The sequence below is a fragment of the Grampus griseus genome (assembly GCF_964374135.1).
Source record: "Grampus griseus genome assembly, chromosome: X".
NCBI lineage: Eukaryota > Metazoa > Chordata > Mammalia > Artiodactyla > Delphinidae > Grampus > Grampus griseus.
In genome coordinates this window covers 111,874,954-111,896,491 of record NC_138999.1, presented here as the reverse complement: position 1 = coordinate 111,896,491, position 21,538 = coordinate 111,874,954, and the positions used below count along the sequence as shown (strand labels likewise).

At 39.3% G+C, this 21,538-nt stretch overlaps 1 protein-coding gene across 4 annotated transcripts in view; it reads right to left on the bottom strand.

The window, feature by feature from the left end:
• ARHGAP36 (Rho GTPase activating protein 36) overlaps positions 1-21,538 on the bottom strand; it is a gene marked incomplete at its 5' end in the record, with an annotated part of 154,607 nt that overhangs the window by 56,121 nt on the left and 76,948 nt on the right. For 2 of the 4 annotated variants that reach the window (XM_082681780.1, XM_082681779.1), the window contains one exon: positions 20,128-20,235. The exons of the other annotated variants lie outside the window; for them this stretch is intronic. In XM_082681780.1, coding sequence (XP_082537906.1) covers positions 20,128-20,158 — 31 coding nt within the window. The remainder of the gene's footprint in view (positions 1-20,127; positions 20,236-21,538) is intronic. 4 annotated transcript variants of the gene reach the window in all.

The window sequence follows — 21,538 nt, the reverse complement described above, 5'->3', positions numbered from 1 at the left end:
CTGCTTCCCAGCAGGGTATGCTTGGGACCCGAGCAGGTACGTGAACAGATCCACAACTGGACATACCACAAGGGGCCAAAAGAGGGAAAAAAGGCTAGTGACATCTTCTGCAATATTTTGCTTTTCTCTATTCCAATTATCTGCTTCATACTTAGATAAACCAAGGAGCTGAGAAAAGTATGACAGGGGAGAGCATTAGTTATTTGGTATTAGTCTTTGTGGCAGGCTGAATAATGCCCCCCCCAAATCCATGTTCTAATCCCCAGAACCTTTGAATATTACCTTAAATGGGACTCTGCAGATGTGATTAAGTTAAGGATCTTGAGATGGAGGAATTATCTTGGATTATCTGGCTGGGCCCTGTCTTTATAAAAGTGAGTCAGAGGGAGATTATAGATAGAAGAGGAGAAGACAATATGATCAGGGATGCAGAGATTAGAGGTGATGTGGCCACAACCCAGGGAATGCTGGCAACTACCATAAACCGGAAGAAGAAAAGAATATAACCTCTCCTAGAGCCTGTGGAGGGAGCATGGCCCTGCCAACACTTTGCTCTTGGCCCAGTGAAACTGATATCAGGCTTCTGGTCTCTAGATTGTGAGATAATAAATTTCTGTTGTGTTGAACCACAAAGTTTGTGGTAATTTGTTACAGCAGCCATAGGAAACTAATATTGTCAGGTCACAGGTAGAATGACAAAGAATCATCCTGTTGTAGTATCAAAATCTTCCTCTAGCCAAAATATGCCCTCCATCTATCACAATGCAATGGCCATCACTAGGAATCCAAAATTCACATGTACGTGTCAACATTTCTACTTTTGGAGTAAGTCTTTCTTGCTGCTACATTGCAAACAGTACATATAAGCCCTTGTTTTCCATTAGTACTTTTGCATGAATTTATATATCCAATTACCTCCAGCCACCAGGCAGGCCTTGGGGGGACAGGGAGGGACAGTGAGCAGGTAGGGAAATACAGTAAATATGCCTAAATTGAAACCACAATTGGGCTCAAATCAAATCTCTTTTAGTAATAACACTAAGTAGGGCCTCTAGGAAAACAAGTCATGGCAGAACTAACTTAATTTACTCTTCTGATAAGGTTACAAGGCTTGTGGATCAGGAGAATGTTGTAGACAGGATGCATGTGGATTTTAACAAGGCTTTTGACTTAGGCTCTCATAAGCACATTGTAGATCAAGTGAAGAAATACAGGCAGCAGGTGAGACTCCACTGCTAGCAGGAGACTGCTGATATGTAGGTCAGGGTCTTAAGTGACAGGTCACAGGTCTCTACATCAGTCGCAGTCAAGTCACCATTATTATCCATGGCTCACACAAAGATCAAGATTGCATTCTCTCTGAGAGTAAGGATGCTGGGAAGCTCAAGGGTCCAATTGATAGACTGGATGTGAGAAGCAGGACACGAAACAGTATCAGTAGCCTGGAACAGGCTGACCCCTGTGAAATGCAATGTCCAGCACTAAAAGTCCAAAATTCACATGTACAAAGACAGGTTTATATACAGAACAGCCATCAGGGTGCAAAAGGCAGAGGGGGTCAGCAGGCAGACAGCTCGATGAGTCAGAATAATGGTGACGCTAGCAGACAAAAAAAAAAAGCGAAATGTAGCGAGAGTTGCCTTTCCAGAAACAGGAGAGAGCTCTGCTCCCACTTGAATATTCCCCATTGTCCAGGCTATACTGGGGTTCAGTTTGACTCCCTTCCAACCTTTAACCCCAAAGGTAATCTGTTAACAGATTAGTAAATATCCTTCCACACTTGTTTTCCTATGAAATTTTTAACTTTTAAATGATTATTGATGTAAGTGACATTATTTATTATATAAATTATACACACAATTGAAAGCATGTTATACATATTGTTCCTAGCCTTGCTTTTTATTTCACAATATGTCATGGGCACCTTCCCATGTCAGTGATCATAACAGCTGATAATTATTGAGCATTTTCCATGTGCCAAGTAAATTCTAAAAACATTTCATGTTTTCCTTTATTTAAAACTCACAGTAACCCCATAAGACGGGTACTATTTTTACTATCCCCATTGTAGAGAAAAGAAATCACATTTAAAGAACTTTCTCAAGATCACACAATAATTATTTTTTTAACATCTTTACTGGAGTATAATTGCTTTACAATGGTGTGTTAGTTTCTGCTTTATAACAAAGTGAATCAGCTATACATATACATATATCCCCATATCTCCTCCCTCTTGCGTCTCCCTCCCCCCCACCCTCCCTATCCCACCCCTCTAGGTGGACACAAAGCACACAGCTGATCTCCCTGTGCTATGTGGCTGCTTCCCACTAGCTATCTACTTTACATTTGGTAGTGTATATATGTCCATGCCACTCTCTCACTTCGTCCCAGCTTACCCTTCCCCCTGCCCGTGTCCTCAAGTCCATTCCCTACGTCTGCGTCTTTATTCCTATCCTGCCCCTAGGTTCTTCAGAACCTTTTTTTTTTTAGATTCCATATATATGTGTTAGCATACGGTATTTGTTTTTCTCTTTCTGACTTACTTCACTCTGTATGACAGACTCTAGGCCCATCCACCTCACTACAAATAACTCATTTTCGTTTCTTTTTATGGTTGAGTAATATTCCACTGTATATATGTGCCACAACTTCTTTATCCATTCATCTGTCGATGGACACTCAAGTTGCTTCCATGTCCTGGCTATTGTAAGTAGAGCTTCAGTGAACATTGGGGTACATGACTCTTTTTGAATTATGGTTTTCTCTGGGTATATGCCCAGTAGTGGGATTGCTGGATCATATGGTAATTCTATTTTTAGTTTTTTAAGGAACCTCCATACTTTTCTCCATAGTGGCTGTATCAATTTACATTCCCACCAACAGTGCAAGAGGGTTCCCTTTTCTCCACACCCTCTCCAGCATTTATTGTTTGTAGATTTTTTGATGATGGCCGTTCTGACTGGTGAACATCACACAATAATTAAATGACATAGGTTGGATTTGAGTTCAAGCCTCTCTAATACTGGAGCCTGTGTTCTTAACATCTACACCATGCTGCCTCTCAGTACTTTGTGGGCTACTTTATTAGAAAAAAAAACAGCATAAGAGTTTATTGTATCTGTATCATAATTTATTTAATCTTATATTAGTGGACATAAGATTGTTTCCTTAATGAAAGACTTCTTAGAGCTTTTAATATGCCAATGTGCATTATGACTTTCCTAAGAGGGGAGCACAGTAGGCACTGTGTCCAAAAATTCCTTAACCATGACATCCACTTTTTTCACAGAGCATTGCAGGGACTGGGGTTTTGGGGACCAAATTTTGGTGTGCATCTGCATTGCCTGGGATGCTTTTCCAATGCAGATTCCCAGGCTTCAACTAAAGTGCTTCTGATATACGTAGTTCATGGACCACACATTGAGAAATGCTGCTGTGTGCTATAGGATTAATCTTTGATGTGGAAAATAAATATGAATGGCTACATAACTGCAGTTTTAGACAGACCAAGGGCATGAGTACCTGGGGGAGAGAACTCTTTCCCCTTCCCTGCTCAGGCTATGTAATCCTCTAAACTTTATCCACTCAAATGCCAGAAAACCACAGCCCAATGAAGCATTAATCTAAGATTCTCAGTGATCTAGGTTCCCCGAGGACTAAGCCACTAGTGGCCACATGTCACCTCATCCCTCTAAATGAAGAACTCTGCCACCACTGAAAGTATAAGCTAACAATAGGTGAATATTTCTAGGGAGTTCATTCCATATAGATTTGAACTCAATACTGGGACCTCTCCCTTCAAGTTTCTGTCATCTATAGAAACATTAAGAACAAACCTCTACAACCCAATATGGAAAAAAAACAATATGAGAGAATAAAAGTTTGTGTTTTTTTAAACCGTGACCTTGGAGAAGTACAAGATGACCTATTCATGCTCTCAAGTTATATTTAATATTATGACATCCCATTCAGCCTTGCAGGTTATTGCTTAAGGGTCACCTGAGGTTGAACTGGAGACAGCAGAGGGAGGCCTTAAGGGGAAAGCATCAGATGGGGAGAACACAGCTGAAGGAGTGTTTAGCAGGGATGTTCCTGGAAAGATTCATCTCCAGTGAGTGGACAGGGGGCTTACTAGAGAAGGGTTCAGAGTAGCTTATCGTTGGTTTAACCCCAAGCCCCGCACTTGACACCCTCTCCACATACCACATGCTGAGATTTCTCAAAATACCCTTATCTTTAGAATTTCAAAGGATCCTCACTTCAGCTGTAAGATGCTGATGGGCTATTGCTACAAACCTCATTTGACAGATGGGGGTTTTGAAGACTACAGGGGTTTGGAAGAGTGTATGCATGGGAGTTAATAGTAGAAAAGAGAACTACACAGATCATGATGCAGAAGAAAGTACACAGGAATACACAATTTTACATTTAGCAGAATCTCAAACATGTCAAATTGCACAGAAAAAAATCTGTAAGGACATAGGGATCCAATATTCACAGTTATCTCTGAGAGGTTGGATTATGAGGGAATTACGTTTTCTTTACACTTGTCGGAGTCTCCTTTCTCCTCAAATGTTCTACAATGAGCAATTGCCTTTATGCATAGAGAAAAAAGGTAAATATTAAATTAAAATAGGGCATCAGACTAAAGTTCAAGTTCCAGCTCTGCCCCATGTACAAGTTTCTTCACTCTCTAAGACTCAGTTTTTACAAGCTTCCTCAGGGCCCAAAAGTTGGGTGAAGACATTAGTTGAGAGAAAAGGTTAGGAGAGGAGAAGAAAGGAAAGGTTAAGAAAGATGCTACTTTAGTTATCTTGGGAAGTGGAAGTACTGTTTTCTGACTTCAGAGGTAGTGGCTGTGAGAATGCTTTGCAAGTTGTCAAAGGCTGTTATGCAAGTGACAAGAGTTCATTTAAGCGGGGAGGGACAAGATAATGGTATGGGATTAGGAGGTACAAACTACTGTGTATAAAATAGATAAGCAACAAGGATATATTGTACAGCACAGGGAAATATAACCATTATTTGTAATAACATTAAATGAAGTATAATCTATAAAAATATTGGATCACTATGTTGTACATCTGAAACTAATAGATTGTAAATCAACTATACTTCAATAAATAAAATAAAATAAGGGAAAGCATATGGTTAAATCATAATATGAACACATCTCTGAAATGCACAAATGGTGTTTACTATTAATTTATTTCAAATAATTAAATAAACCAATTATTTCTTTAAAAAAGAGTTATTGCTATTAATGACTCCTGATCCCCCCTCAGACACACACACACACACACACACACACACACACACACACACACACAACACCCCTTCCCCAAACTGCCTGAAAATCCACACTTTGGCTCAATTTTCTGTTCCATTTCCCTGCAATATTGCCCTGATGATCTCATTACCAACTCCTGGTAGAGGCTTGTTACTAGCTAATCTAGTTACCTTGGACTCTCCACCATATCCGAGCTCATCCCCCTATAGACTGTTCTGTCATTAACAAGTGTCATCTACATAACTCAAAGTCATGTCCCAGAGCTCTGCAGCAGCCAGCATAGTGATTAAAAAGCAGCCTGATCCAACCAGGACAGGATCCAGATCTCCTTATTCCAAACCAGATTAATTGCCTCATTAATGACAATGCCTCACCTGAGTCCAGTCTATTTTTGCAAAAGACTGTATAAACTGTATACTCCATAGCTTTCTGGGGCCTCACAGCAGCACTGGAGATGGACACCCCCGTTTACAGAGCAAAGAGGGCAAGCGACCTGTCCTAAATTCACAAAGAGTAGGTAACAGACAATATCAGAATTCAAACCCAAGCCATATCTAGGCCAGGCTCTTTGCCCTACATCATGGCATTAGTTCATAGTTGGATGTGGAGAAAGGAACACACAGAAAATAAATTACTATGCACCTGATCAATGAGAGATTTGGCACGATATATAGCAAAGCCTTTTTCTTATTGGGGTAAAACAAGACCCATGACTTGTAATATGACCTTGTTTGTGATCTGGGGGCCAGGAATGAGAAAATTCTCTTTCTGAGATCAGCACTGAGCTCTCCCACAAGTCATTTATTCTTTCCTTCATTTATTCACTCATTCATTCTATAAACATTTATTGAACACTTTGTACATACCAGGCACTGTGCTTGGTACTAGTGGATAAGACACAAGGAAGAACAAGACATGGTCTAGGCCCTCAAAGGAATTTACCATAGTCTAGAGAGAGAAATTGGAAGCAGACAAGGATAACTCCAAATGCATAGCAAAGTAGGATTCATGCCATAAGTGAGCAACATTCTCTGATAGTCTACAGAGAACACTCAGATCTCTTTGGTGGAGCGGGAATGACTTCATGGTGTATGCTTGACTTATGAAGGATAAGTGGAATTTGAAGAAATGGTAAATGGGTGGGAATGAGGGGCTGCCAGGGAAAGAGAACAGCATGATGTAGGCACAGAGGTAAGAAATCAGATGGGTTAGATGGAATCAGTGGGTGATTGCATTTCAAAGGAGCTGGGATTGGACAAAAGAAAGGAAAGATATAATGGGAAGGTTTGTTTGGGCCAGATTTTGGTAGACTTTGAATATCTCAGCTTCCATCCTTCTCAGAGACCAGCAACAGTGAAGGGTTTGGGGAAGACAGCAAAAGATGGATGTTGCTCCCTGGGAGCCAGATGACAAGGAAAAAAGAAATGCCTACCTGGATTCCAGAAGGGGAGAAATCACACTGAGGCTCCTTGGCAGGGTAGGTAATGATGGCAAATTGCTTCCAGGGAAAAAGCTTAATTTAGTTCACTGAAATGCTTGTCTTGGCACCTTTCCCAGTTCACCTTCTGTGCCTTTACTTGTGCTAAACTCTAAACTTGTAGCATCTTCCTCAGCCCCTCTCCCACCAATACTGCTTGTTGAGAAAGCTGATGCATTTTTCAAGGTGTCCTCCCTGCCCTTTGCCTCAATGGTCCTCAGTTCTCCATAGTTAAAGCCACTGATATCTGTTTCTGCTCAGTCTCTTTCCTGGCTCCTCCTTGGCTCATACCTTTCTAGTTAATCTTCACCAGAGTTAAATCCTTGGTCCTCTTCTCATAGTGTAACTTAAACACCCTATTTCTGGTCCACGTCCATGGATGCAAGTACTATGTCAATGAATTCTAAATCTACTTCTTCTCTTTTCTGCATCTTAGGTCCACACATCCAGATGCCTATTAGACATCTGTACATTGATGTGCCACAGTTAACCTCAACTCAAACTTTCTTCCACCATTCCAGAGGAAATAATCCTCCCACACAAAACATACTTTACTACCTAATCTACCACCATATGCTCTATCACCCAAATTAAGCACCTGGAAATTTTTCTTGACCCTCCCCACTCACTGTCCCACAAACATCCAATCAATCAGCAATTCTTTAAGCTTCTACTTCTTTAATATTGGCTGACTATGTCTTCTCTTCATCCCAACTGCTGATCTCTCATTTGGATTACTAAAATAACCTTGTTACTGATTTCCTTGACCCCAAATTATGTGCCACAGTTCTCATGTAAGCCTTGAATCAATACTCTTCCCAAATATCATCTCTTTCAGGAAGCATTTCCTGATCCCTCCCAAACAGTCCTTCCTTCACATAGATCTTGCTAAGGATATATTGCCAAAGAACCTCATAAATGCTGATACTATGCCCTTGTTCTGTAAAAGGAAATGAGGGAAATGGAGATCGGTGCTTCCAGAAAAATATTTCCAGGCATACACTGCTGTGGAGAATCCTGAGGTACATATGTGCCCAAGGGAAGAGAGTCTTGGAAAGGGGTTCCAAGGCAGAAGCCAACTCTGGAGAGGCCATACTAATCTGCCTCCAAACACTAATCTACCTCCAAATTTTCTAACTTTACACTTTTTCTTTGGTTTTCTCACTGAAGATGTGACCCACTGCTGCAGGGATTTGGGAAATAAAATGCATCATTAATCAAAAATTACTCTTCCTTAAAATAAAATATCAGCTCTGTTGGGTATTTAATTGTATTATCAGAATGAGCAGCTCATCCTATTTTACAAGGGCTTTAAACCCTGATCACCTAATAAGTGCAGGAATTATAGTTAATCTAGCTCAAAATTTAATTATGATGAGTCATACATCACAAAGCAAAGTACACAGGGGCAAAATTCTGGTGAAGTCATGTCCAAATGACCTTGACCTCATGTAGGCTAGCCTTTTCTAAGTGGGAAATTGGAAATCCTTCCTGTTTGTAAGATAGCAAGGCCATCCAAACAAGACCTAGCCCAGTTTACCTCAGAGGTTTTATGGGAAAGCCTGCCTTAATCAAATCTTACCATGAGAAAGCCCAGAAGCAATTCTCCCTCTGGACTCTGCCTTTCTAGATCTTGTTAGAGTATTATGCAGTTGGATTTAAAGAACACCACTACAGTGGATCCAGGCTGGGCCAAGGTATTGAGGAATTGTGTGAGACCTTTAGAATTTCAAAAATGCATCTAAATCTAGATTCAGAGACTCTCCAGATTGATAGGGACCTAAAAGGCGAACAGTTCCTTTAAGTTATATGGCTTTGAGTCCTCTCACTCTCTTGATTGCTCACAGAACTAAGGACATCTTCCAGGTATTTTCTGAGTAAAAAAAAAAAAAAGCGGTCAGATGCCTTCATTTGGAATTTTCCACTTTTAATAATGTGGTTTAAGAAGTTATTACCTCTCTGAGCAGTTACTGGCACCTAAATTATTATCTCAGAAGTTGTGCTAATTATTTATTTTTATACACATGCAGGTTGAACTCGATTGCATCACTATTAATTAATACTTAATTTTTTTTATATTTAACCCATTATTTCAACCTATCATGACTTTGGGGAATACTCTTTCTGCAGTCCTGAATAGCTGCTACCTTTCCTTGATCCTTGCCATCTGTACTATTGAAAATGAATCCTTTATTTCCTGCCTGTTTGGAAGTCATTTATAGTTTGCCTCCACCACTTTAAGGGGTACCGAGCTCTAAATACTATTTATTTCCTGCTAAAGCTATTAAGAAGGCTTCCTATTTGTCCGTACCTTTCTTTCTAATCTCTAGTTTGACTTCCTCCTCTTGGTATTTTGGGGCTTAGGGAAAAAGGTTTTATTTTGAGCTTTCCATGATGATAGATATGTTAGTCATATTCCCCTTTCCTCCGTTTTGATTATCTATTGCTGTGTAAAAAATCACCTACAATTTAGTGGCCTAAAGCAACAGTTTTATCTTATTCACAATTTCATGGATCAGGAATTTGGGAAGTTATTGGCTGGTGATTTGTCTCTGATTCATATGGAGTCTGCTGAAAAGCTAGGTCTGGATACTCCACTTTCAGTATAACTTCTGCACCTAAATGTCTGGCACCTCAAGGTCTGACACCTTGGTCTCTCTCTCTCTTTCAACATGACACCTCATTCTCTAGGGCCTCTCCACATGACTTGAATTTCTCATAGCATTGGTAGCCTCAGGGTTTTCACATGTTAGCTGGCTTTCAAGAGGTAGGAAGTGGAAACTGCCAGACCGGTTAAGAGATATTCCAAGAATGGTCACGACATCGTCTTATTTTACTTTACTGGCCAAAGCAGTCATAGATCGCCTGAAGACTCAAAGAAATGGAGAAATGGACTCTGCCTCTTGATGGGAGAGTGATGTTGCAGAACAGCATGTGGAATATGAGATATTATTGTAGCTATCTTTGGAAAATGCAAACTTTCATACCTTGTGTAGCTTTCCAGACTTAAAAGTCTTATACTTTAAGATACGTGTAGAAAAAGTGGACAATGAGACAGAGAGAGAAAGAGAGAGAGAGAGATCAAAATGTTCAAATAAGATCAGTTTCCATATAGAGAAACTTCAGGAAGGAAAATTCAGTGAATTGGGATATTTAACTGGAAGATAGGATCAAGTAGTGGATAAAACAAGGATTTGACTTCACAAAAATCTGGGTTCAAATCCTGCCACACCTCTTACCAATTTTATATACAAGGTAAAACAACTCTACACATCAAAAAACATTCATTGAGCACTTTTCATATGTTAAGCATTGTGCTAGAGATACAGAAATGCAATAAGGTTCAAGTCTTAAAGAAGCTCACAGTATAGTAAGGAAGACTGACATGAACAAATATTTGTAATAGAATGTAAAAAATGATATAATAGAGGTACCAAGTACTTTGGTGGCTCAAAAAAGGAGTTATTAGCCTGGGTGGTTCAGCAAATGCTTCACAGAAAAACTCTTCAGCTGGGTCTGAAATTATAAGTAAGAGTTTGCCATACAGAAAGGTAAAAAGGATATTTCAGGAGGAGGGAACAGCCTAAGCAAAGACATAGAGGTATGAAACAACATAGCTTCTTCAAGGAACTGCAAATAGTCATCATGGATTGCTTACATAGAAGATCTATAAAAACTTATGTTAATGAAGTAGGCAAATGATCATGGGAGTTTTCGTAACCTATGTGAAGAAATTTGAACTGTATTTCGTTGTCCATAGGAACTTAGATAATGACGTGATCAGATTTGCATAATAGAAAGTCATTCTGTAGTAGGCAAAGTGTAAGAAAGATTGAAAGAGGCTTATGAAGGCAGGGAGACTTGTAATTATATAGATGAGAAAGACCTAGAACTTAAGCCAATGCAGTTTGTTTTGTTCTGTTTTGTTTTGTTTTTGTGGTACGCGGGCCTCTCACTGTTGTGGCCTCTCCCGTTGCGGAGCACAGGCTCCGGACGCGCAGGCTCAGCGGCCATGGCTCACGGGCCCAGCCGCTCCGTGGCACGTGGGATCTTCCCGGACCGGGGCACGAACCCGTGTCCCCTGCATCGGCAGGCGGACTCTCAACCACTGCGCCACCAGGGAAGCCCCTCAATGCAGTTTTAATAGAGAAAAGCAGAACCACCTGAGTCATGCTAAAGAATACAACTGACAAAATGTCATCATCAAATAGATGTCGGGGTTGGAGAATAGGGGGATCTTTGATAAGACCCATATTTCTGGTGTTGGTAACCAGTTGTTTTGTGTTGCTAATAAAACATACAGGAGGAGATAATAGTTTCTGTGTGAGCTGAAGTACATTTGGGTCAAGCCAGGGAAGATGTCAAATAGGCAGTCAGAAATACTAAAATGCTGAATGATCTGGGCTAAAGATAAAGTTTTAGCAGTGATCAAAATAGAAATGGTAACTGAAGCCCTGGAAGCGGATCAGTGTGCAGAGTGAGAAGAAAAAGTAGCACAGGAAAAAACCCTAGAGGAACATCAGTGTGTAAGGGATAAATAGAGGAAGAGGAACCTGCAGTGAAAGGATTACAAGATTTGAAGACAGAGCATTAGAAACTACCAAAAATTAAACAGAGAAAAAAAGAAAAAGTTAACACAGTGAGTAGTGGGACAATTTTTATCAGCCTGAACATGTGATGTTCATTAGAAGGAAAGAAAAGGAGGAGGAGGGGGGACAGAAAAAATATTGGAAGAAAAAGTGGCTGAACATTTTCAAAATTAGATGAGAATTATAAACCTACAAATTCAAGAATCTCAATATCCCAAGCACAGAAGCATGAAAAAACTACACTGAGGCATGTCATATTCTAATTAATTAAAATTAGTGATAAAGAAAAATCTTAAAAGAATCCAATGGGGAAAAAGCACATATTACATACTGAGGGACAAATATAAGAAAGTCAGCAGACTTCTTTTTTTTTTTTTTTTTTTTTGCAGTATGCGGGCCTCTCACTGTTGTGGCCTCTCCCAGCGCCGAGCACAGGCTCCGGACAAGCAGGCTCAGCGGCCATGGCTCACGGGCCCAGCCACTCCACAGCATGTGGGATCTTCCCAGACCAGGGCACGAACCCGTGTCCCCTGCATCGGCAGGTGGACTCTCAACCACTGCGCCACCAGGGAAGCCCCAGAAAGTCAGCAGACTTCTTATTGGAAACAACGCAAGTCAGAAGACATCAGAAGAAAATATCTTTTAAAAACGGGGGGGGGAAAAAAAGGTTAATCATGCCAACAATAGACAAAAGAAAGCTAGAGTGACCATATCAATACCTGCAACATAGATTTCAGACCAAAGAGGGTCATTTCATTCCTACAAATTCTAACATCTTGGGAAGGTTCCACCAACGTAACTGCCTAGGATCTGTGGCAAAGGTTTTTCTGTCAAAGAGAACTGACATGTTTGCTCCTGAGCCTAGATTTAAATGTACATCCCAGGCAGCTTTCTAAGTGCTCCCTCTATCTGTGCTTCTGTATACTAACTCTAACTCTTCCCGATAACAGGTTTTAGTCCTCCAAAGGGCTTCTAGTCTCATCTTTACTACTGATGATGATAATAATAATAATAAGACAGTGTTTGTCTATTTTTTCCTGTTTTAAAAGACAAATAAAAATCTGCTATATGCCAAGAATAAGAAATAATGAAAATATGATCCTGCAGTTCCACTCCTGGGCATATATCCAGAGAAAATTATAATTTGAAAAGATACACACACACCAATGTTCACTGCAGCACTACTTACAATAGCCAAGATGTAGAAACATCCTAAATGTCCATTGACAGAAGAACATTTAGAAGATGTGGTACATATATACAATGGAATACTACTCAGCCATAAAAAAGAATGAAATTATGTCATTTGTAGCAACATGGATAGACCTAGAGATTATCATACTAAGTGAATTAAGTCAAAAAGAGAAAGGCAAATGCCATATGATAGCACTTGTATGTGGAAACTAAAACTGATACAAATGAATTTATCTAAAAAACAGAAACAGACTCACAGACATAGAGAATAGTCTTATGGTTGCCAAGGGGGAGGGGGGATTGGGGAGAGATGGATTGGGAGTTTGGGATTAGCAGATGCAAACTAGTATATATAGAATGGATAAACAACAAGGTCCTACTGTATAGCAAAGGGAACTAGATTCAATATCCTGTGATAAACCATAATGGAAAAGAATATGAAAAAGAATGTATGTATATGTATAACTGAATCACTTCGCTGTACAGTAGAAATTAACACGACATTGTAAATCAACTATCCTTCAATAAAATAAATTTAAAGAAAAACAAAACAAAACAAAAAACAAAGAGGGTCATTTCATAATGTCAAGGAGTCAATTCATCAAAAATATATAACGATCTTAGATATTATGCACCTAATAACAGAGATTCAAAAATACATGATATAAACACTGATAGAGCTGAAAGGAAAAATAGGCATATTTACAGTTAAAGTTGGAGATTTCAATACACCTTTCTCAATAACTGATAGAACAAGTAGACAGAAAGTCAGTAAGGTTAAAGAAAACTGGAATAGTACCATCAATAAAATTGACCTACATGACATTTATAGAATACACCACCAAAAAGTATCAGAATAAATACATTTCCAAGTATGTATACTTTTCTCATGACAGACCATATTCTGGCCCATGAAACAAGCCTAAATATATTTTTCAAAGATTAAAATTATACAAATATGATCTTTGACCAAATTAGAATTGAAATTAGAAATCAGTAACATAAGGATGTATGAAGAATCTCCAAATATTTAAAAACTAAACAATATACTTCTAAATAACCCATGGGTCAAATAAGAAATCACACAAAAAAATTTAAAATATTTTGAACAGAATGATCATGATAATGGAAGATATCAAAATTTGTGGGTTTCAGCTAAAGCAGTGGTTGCAGGGAAATTTATACCATGAAAGGTTATATTAGAAAAAAAGAAAAGTCTTACATTAAGTTACAAGAAATCAATGAAATATAAAACAGTAACACATTAGGGAAAATCAATGTGACCAAATCTAGTTCTTTGAGAAGATTAATTAAATTAATAACCTCTAGCCAAACTGACCAGGAAAAAAAAGAAAGAAGACACAATTTACCAATATCGGGAATGAGGTGACACCACTACAGATTCTACAAGTAATAAGGGATAAAAAAGAATATTATAAACAATTTTAAGCCAATAATTTCAACAATGTAGAAGAAATGGACAAATCTTTAAAAGACAGAAACTACCAAAGCTCACTCAGAAGAAAAGGATAACTTGAAGTGTCCAAAATGTATTAAAGATATTAAAGAATTTGTAGTTTAAAACCTTCCCACAAAGAAAATTCTAGCCCTCAATGGCTTTTCTGGTAAATTCTACCAAATATTGAAGCAAGAAATAATACCAGTTCTACACAAACATTTCCAGAAAAATTAAAATGAGGGAACACTTTAAAACTTCATCTAGGGCTTCCCTGGTGGCGCAGTGGTTGAGAGTCCACCTGCCAATGCAGGGGACACGGGTTCGAGCCCCGGTCTGGGAAGATCCCACATGCCACGGAGCGGCTGGGCCGTGAGCCATGGCCACTGAGCGTGAGCATCCGGAGCCTGTGCTCCGCAGCGAGAGAGGCCACAACAGTGAGTGGCCCGCGGGCCGCAAAAAAAAAAAAAAACAAAAATAACAAAAAAAAACTTCATCTACGTGCCAGCATTACCTTGATACCAAAACCAGTCAGTCATCACAACATAAGTATAGACCAATATCCTTCAAAAACAATATACACAAAAATTCTTAACAAATTTTAGCAAATCACACCCAATAATATATTTAAAAGATATTATGTTATGGCCAAGTAGAATTATCAAAGGATTGCAAATTTGGGTTAGTGCTTGAAAATCAAGCACTGAAACTGGAAAGTATTATAGGCACCAATGTTTGGAGTGCTCTCCTTTCTCCCACAGTGGGCATTATGGGATTAGAGAAATCAGATGTTCGGAGGGACACAAAGCTGAGACTACATAGCGCACACATGGTATTTGGAGGGCAAAGGGATGAAGATGCAGTCAGTGCTAAATAAATGTGCCCCAAGATCTGGGCTAGACAAGGAAGGAAATGAGCAGAAAATGAAGGATTTCAGGCACTGGAGGTCTCGTAAGGCCAAAGAGCACATGAAAAGATGCTCCATATCACTAATTATTAGAGACATGCAAATCAAAACTAATACAATGAGCTATCACCTCACACCAGTCAGAATGGCCATCATCAAAAAAATCTACAAACAATAAACGCTGGAGAGGGTGTGGAGAAAAGGGAACCCTCTTGCACTGTTGGTGGGAATGTAAATTGATACAACTGCTGTGGAAAACAGTATGGAGGTTCCTTAAAAAACTAAAACTAGAACTACCATATGACCCAGCAATCCCACTACTGGGCGTATACCCTGAGAAAACCATAATTCAAAAGGACACATGTACCCCAATGTTCATTGCAACACTGTTTACAATAGCCAGGACATGGAAACAACCTAAATGTCCAATGGCAGATGAATGGATAAAGAAGATGTGGTACATATATACAATGGAATATTACTCAGCCATAAAAAGGAATGAAATTGGGTCATTTGTAGAGATGTGGATGGACCTAGAGTCTGTCATACAGAGTGAAGTAAGCCAGAAAGAGAAAAACAAATATCGTATATTAATGCATATATGTGGAATCTAGAAAAATGGTACAGATGAACCTATTTGCAGGGCAGGAATGGAGACGCAGACGTAGAGAACAGACATGTGGACACAGGGGAAGGAGAAGGTGGGACGAATTGGGAGATTAAGATTAGGATTTTTAGGATTGACATATATACACTACCATGCATAAAACAGATAGTTAATGGGAACCTGCTGTAAAGCACAGGAAGCTCAGCTCAGTGCTCTGAGACGACCTAGATGGGTGGGATGGTGGTGGGTGGGAGGGAGGTCCAAGAGGAAGGGAATATATGTATACATATAACTGACTCACTTCACTGTACAGCAGAAACTAACACAACATTGTAAAGCAATTATACTCCAATAAAAATAATTTAAAAAAACAGAGCAGGTGACATGGAACTCAGCCATTGCTATGAGATTTTGGTCACAATGGAATATTGGAGTTGAGTCTCCTAGCGGGTGAAGCCATGTCCAGTGATGTCAAATGGCTGGTGATAGTTGAGGTAGTAAGAGGTTAAAGGAGTTAGGAGGAGTTATGAGGCCAGGTTGTGTGGGATGGGTCTTCCACACAGATATTGTTGAGGTTACTTAGGATGATGGCAGGACCTGGGGTGTCAAGGAAGCCAGAGATCCAGTCCTCAGAAAATGGGGAAGAGTGACCAGAGTTCAGAAATGATAATCACAAAGGGAGGTAGATGTTGGTATAGCAGTGTGCCCTATGCCCTGAAGGAGAATTGTGCCCTCGTATCTAGTGAAAAAGTAATACTACTGCTGAAAAGATGCATCTTAATTTGATTAAATTGTAGGGGCAAAGTTTTTCAATGCAGCTAACTTTGTTTTTCTCTTATGCCAGTTTTTGGAAGAGTTGGTTTGAACACTTAGCTCATTGCATCTCTGAGAGAACAAATTAAAATAATGGATTTAAAATGCTCAGCACAGAGCCTGGCACTTAGTAAGTGATCAGTAAATGGGAGCTGTGACTATTATTATTATTATACTTTTGATTTATTTGACCCATGAAGTAATGTTATCCCTTTGAAAAGTTCCTTCTATGGGCTAGTGTTTTCACTCTGGAGCTACAAGGCACAGTTATGTCTCTGCAAATGACAAATCCTCAGACATCTAGAGACAGCCAAGACATCCCTCATTGCTAGGCAAAATAACCCCAATTTCTTCTGTTTCTCCAAGAACCTCCTTTTTAGAATCCTGATGAAAGAATACATAACAAGCTCAGTTGTGGAGCCTGATACATAGTAAGTTCTCAGCATTCTTCTTTCCCTTTCCCACTGCACTGGCAACAGTTCATAGCCCCAGTCCCTAAAAGGATGGCTCAGGTGTGGCTATATGTTGATTGATTGACTTCAAAATGTCAATGCTAGGTTTAATTTTGAGAATCTAAAAAATTGGTTGACAATGAACTCTTTGAGAATTGAGGATCATGGGATTTTTAAAAATCTTTTAAACTTAGTTCTAGGCTTACAGAGGATACTCAATAATGTTCCATAAAATGAAATAAATCCCCACTCTATGTCGTGCCCTCAAGACAAATATGCCTCTTATTTCATTAGTAAAATCTAACAGGCAAAAAATGTGTTTTATACTTAAAGTCAATTAACTGGCATACCCACTCACAATTATGATTCTGGAACTTTCGTGGCACACCTAGTGTATTTTGTTCGTCTCTCGTTATTTCTTTTTTAAAAATTTATTTTCATTTATTTATTTATTTATAGTTTATTTTGGCTGCGCTGGGTCTTAGTTGTGGCATGCAGACTTCTTAGTTGCAGCATGCATGCGGGATCTAGTTCCCTGGCCAGGGATCAAACCCGGGCCCCCTGCATTGGGAGCGTGGAGTCTTACCCACTGGACCACCAGGGAAGTCTCAGTCTCTCACTATTTCTTCCCCACCAAAATGGAACCCAGTGAGCTAGGCAAGCCAAGCCGACTTTGATAGTGACTGTATGCCCTGTCCCCACCAGCTTTCAAACCACATCCTATTGTCACAAGGGAGAACAGTAACACTGCACAATGGAGTGTGTGTGTGTGTGTGGGATCATTAGGGTGATTCCTCTCAGGCTGATTGGCACCTAGGCATAAGAGACTGAGATTTAGATGTTAGACTCTTGATTCTTATTTAGAAAAGTCTCTCTCTTCTCCTAACCCCCATCCCCTAAATCTAACACAATCTCTAATCTCCAGGTCTCTCTGATCAGCACAACCTCTATTCTCTCTTCCCATCTGTGACTATTTTTCCCCATCCTGCTCTCCTTTTGGAAGAACTTTCTCCCTACCCAAACAACTTCTTTTCAACTGTGTCTCCTTCTTCCCACCTCTACTCCCACTCCCCAAGCCAGACGGTAGCATACACACTAGGCATCATTTATCTACCTTTTTGGGGGCTGAATGCTCTTGAATTTAATTTTGAGATGCTCTTCTTCAGAGATCACTCTCCTGCCTATACACAACCTTCCACCATTGCAGTGTCTTTGGAAAACATCATACCCCAACTTCAGACCTCGTTCTCATTCGGACAATATGGTAAGTCTTGATTTTAGAATCTAATCTTAGAATCTAATCCCTCATTTCCATAGAAATCATCTTGACTACTTGCACATCACATATATGATCCTGAGGTAGGCACAGAGGTCTTCTTCATCTGTAGAATTAAAAAGTCCATATCTTAAAGGCCAGGAAAGCTTTCTGGTCTATTTATACGAACTAGTATTGAAACACAGCAATATATCCCTTAAATTTATAAATATTTTTCTGGTTATTTTGACCTTAAGATTCATAGACTCGAGTCATTCATTTTCCTTGGTTAATGACACAGTCTTTATTACAAGGTCTCTCTTTTTTGTTTTAATTAATTTTATTCTTTTCCTCTTTTCCTCTTTTCCCATTTCCAATCCCATTTCTCTTCTGCCCCCATAGACATCCACCCTAATATACTTAATAAGCACCCTTTCAATCCATCATCTATATATTAATTTAGCTACATGTGTAATCTTGAAATTTTATAGTGTTTTTGCATAAATTGTACTGCACTACGAAATTCCCTTTATTACTTTTTCACTTAGCATCATTTTTGTTTAATGATGTTGCTTTAGGTGTATTGTTACAAACTAAATGTTTATGCCCGGCCCCCCAGCACCAATTCATATACTGAAGCCCTATACTCCAATGTGATGGTAGTTGGAGACCAGGGCCTTTGGAAAGTAATTAGAGTTAGATGAGGTCATGAGGGTGGGGACCTCATGATGGAATTAATGCTTTTATAAGAAGAGATACCAGAGAGCTTGCTTTCTCTCTCTCTCTCTGCCACATGAGGATGCAGGGAGAAGACACCATCTGCAAGTCAAGAAAGAGCCCTCACCCCCCAGAAACTGACCATGCTGTCACCTTAATTGGACTCCCAGCCTCCAGAACTGTGAGAAAATAAATGTCTGTTGTTTAAGCCACCCAGCCTATGGTATTTCATTATGGCAGCCTGAGCTGACCAAGACTTATATCTAGACTATTAGTTCTGATTAGCCATGGTATTCTCATCATGTGCATATATCACATTTTATTTGCCAGTCCACTAGTTATAGATATCTAGGTTCCCTTCAGTGCTATCACACAAAAGATGATTCCATAAACATACTTGGGACTTCCCTGGTGGCGCAGTGATTAAGGATCCACCTGCCAGTGCGGGGTACATGGGTTCGATCCCTGGTCCGAGAAGATCCCACATGCTGCGGAGCAACTAAGCCCACGCACCACAGCTACTGAAGCCCTCGCACCTACAGCCCGTGCTCTGCAACAAGAGAAGCCACCGCAATGAGAAGCCCTGGCACAGCAACAAAGACCCAACACTGACAAAAATAAATAAATAAATTAATTAAAATAAATACTTGCACATGTCCCTTAATGGATCGGTTCCAGAACTATAAACTTGGTCATAGGGTTATGTGTATTTCATTTCCTTAAGCACCTCTAGATTACTCTCCAGAGTAGCTTTGCCAGTTCACATTCCTGCCAGCAATACATGAGAATATATGATTCCCCATATTGTCACAGGCTCACAATATTATCTGACTTTCTAATTTTGCCATTTAAATATGCATTTAGTGATATCTCATGGTTTTTCAACTTTACATTTTTCTGAGTACTACTGCAATTGGGCATTTCCCCATAATTTCAGATTTCCTATTCTGTGAAATGCCAATTCAAATATTTTGCTCATTTTCTATTGAACACATTTTTTTCTTGTTCCTAGATTTTGAACAATTTATGTTTTATATGTCATTAATAACTTCATCTACTTCCAAAATGGATTTGAGGAAGAGTAACATAAAAATTCAGAGAAATAGGGCAGATAAATGAAGATCAAAAGAGTGATAGAAAAACCATATGGAAATGTCTATCCCAGTTCTTTATTTTTTTAAATTGGGTTGATTTTTTGCTATTGAGTTTTAAGAGTTCCTTATGTATTTTGGATACTAACCCCTTGTCTGATAGATGGTTTGCAAGTAGTTTCTCCCATTCCGTCAGTTACCTTTTCATTCTGTTGATTGTTTCCTTTGCTGTGCAGGTAAAAAGCAGAAGCTTTTTAGTCTGATGTAGTCCCCACTTACCTATTGTTGTTTTTGTTGCTTTTGGTGTCATAGCCAAGAAATCATTGCCAAGACCACTGTCAAGGAGTTTTTTCCTATGTCTTCTTCTAGGACTTTCACAGATAGGCACTGAAATATTTATTAAGAGGGTAAATCTCATATTAAGTGTCCTTGCCAGAAAAAAAAACCCAAACAAACCAAAAAAATCCCAAAGGGACACCAGGAAACTTTTGGATGTGATGGATATATCTATTACCTTGATTGTGGTGATGGGTTCACAGGTGTATTCAGGTGTCCAAACACTGAATTTTATACTTTAAATATGTGCTGTTTTTTTTGTATATCAATTATACCTCAATAAAGCTGCTTTTGTAAAATGTAGAGCAAGGCAAAACCAAGGGTGAGATAGTTATCTGTACCTAACCAAGGGTAAAATACTTACCTCTACCTAACATAACTCTGAGCCTTCTGGCAGCCAAGACAAAAAGAAGAAATTATTCGTTTATTCAACACATGTTTTATGTTGAAGCTTTAAGATTTTAAATTCCCTTGGTCTCTTGGCTGAGTCTGAAGATAGAAAATAAATATAGTTTTGAGACAATAATCTGACTAAATCAAGCCTGAAAAATACAATCATCAGAACAACACTAGAGAAAATATTCTTTGGGGCTGAATCATCTCACTAATCATCATATCTGCAAAAAGCTTTTGAAACATTTGTTTTGGTATGAAAAATATTTTCAAGACATGTTGATTTTTAAGTTTTTCTTAAATTTGTTTTGAACAGTGGGAAGTAGAATGCATTAAAACGTTTTGAAAATGTTTTCTCAAAACACTGTGATGCTAAGCAGTGTTTAAAGAATTTTGATTTGCAAATGTTGACTTCCAATGGCCATAAAAATTGCACTCCTCAGTGACAAATGAGTCTTCCACTGCTGGACTGGGGCCAGCTTGCCGTGGCTCCTGGCAGAAGGCTGCACGGAGTCAGCTTTTCAAGGGAGAGTCCCATTTGGGGACCTGGATCACTAGGAGTTAAGGCTTATGAAGAATAAAAAAAAGCATGGTTGGGAGGCTCAGAGGCACAGTCCCTAGACCAATGGTCACTGGTAGTATCTTGAGTGTCTACTAGAGAAAGGTAGAGGGGTAAAGAAAGACGTGGCCCCTCGGGCTTCTACAGTCATCTTGGGGCTTCTGCTACTTGTTCAACTGGAATGGGTGAGGTTTTGCAAGCCACTTAACCAACGCTGGTTGGCTGGTACTTCTGGATCTTTATGAATCCTAGCAGGAAATCCAAAGCAGGAAAAAACACCTCAGAAAATACCACTGTTCAAGTGTATACTATGTTCCAGGCCCTGTGACAGGCACTTGACATATGTTGTATTCAATGTTCTCAGCAATCCCATGAGGTAGATAATAGTATTAACCTTATTTT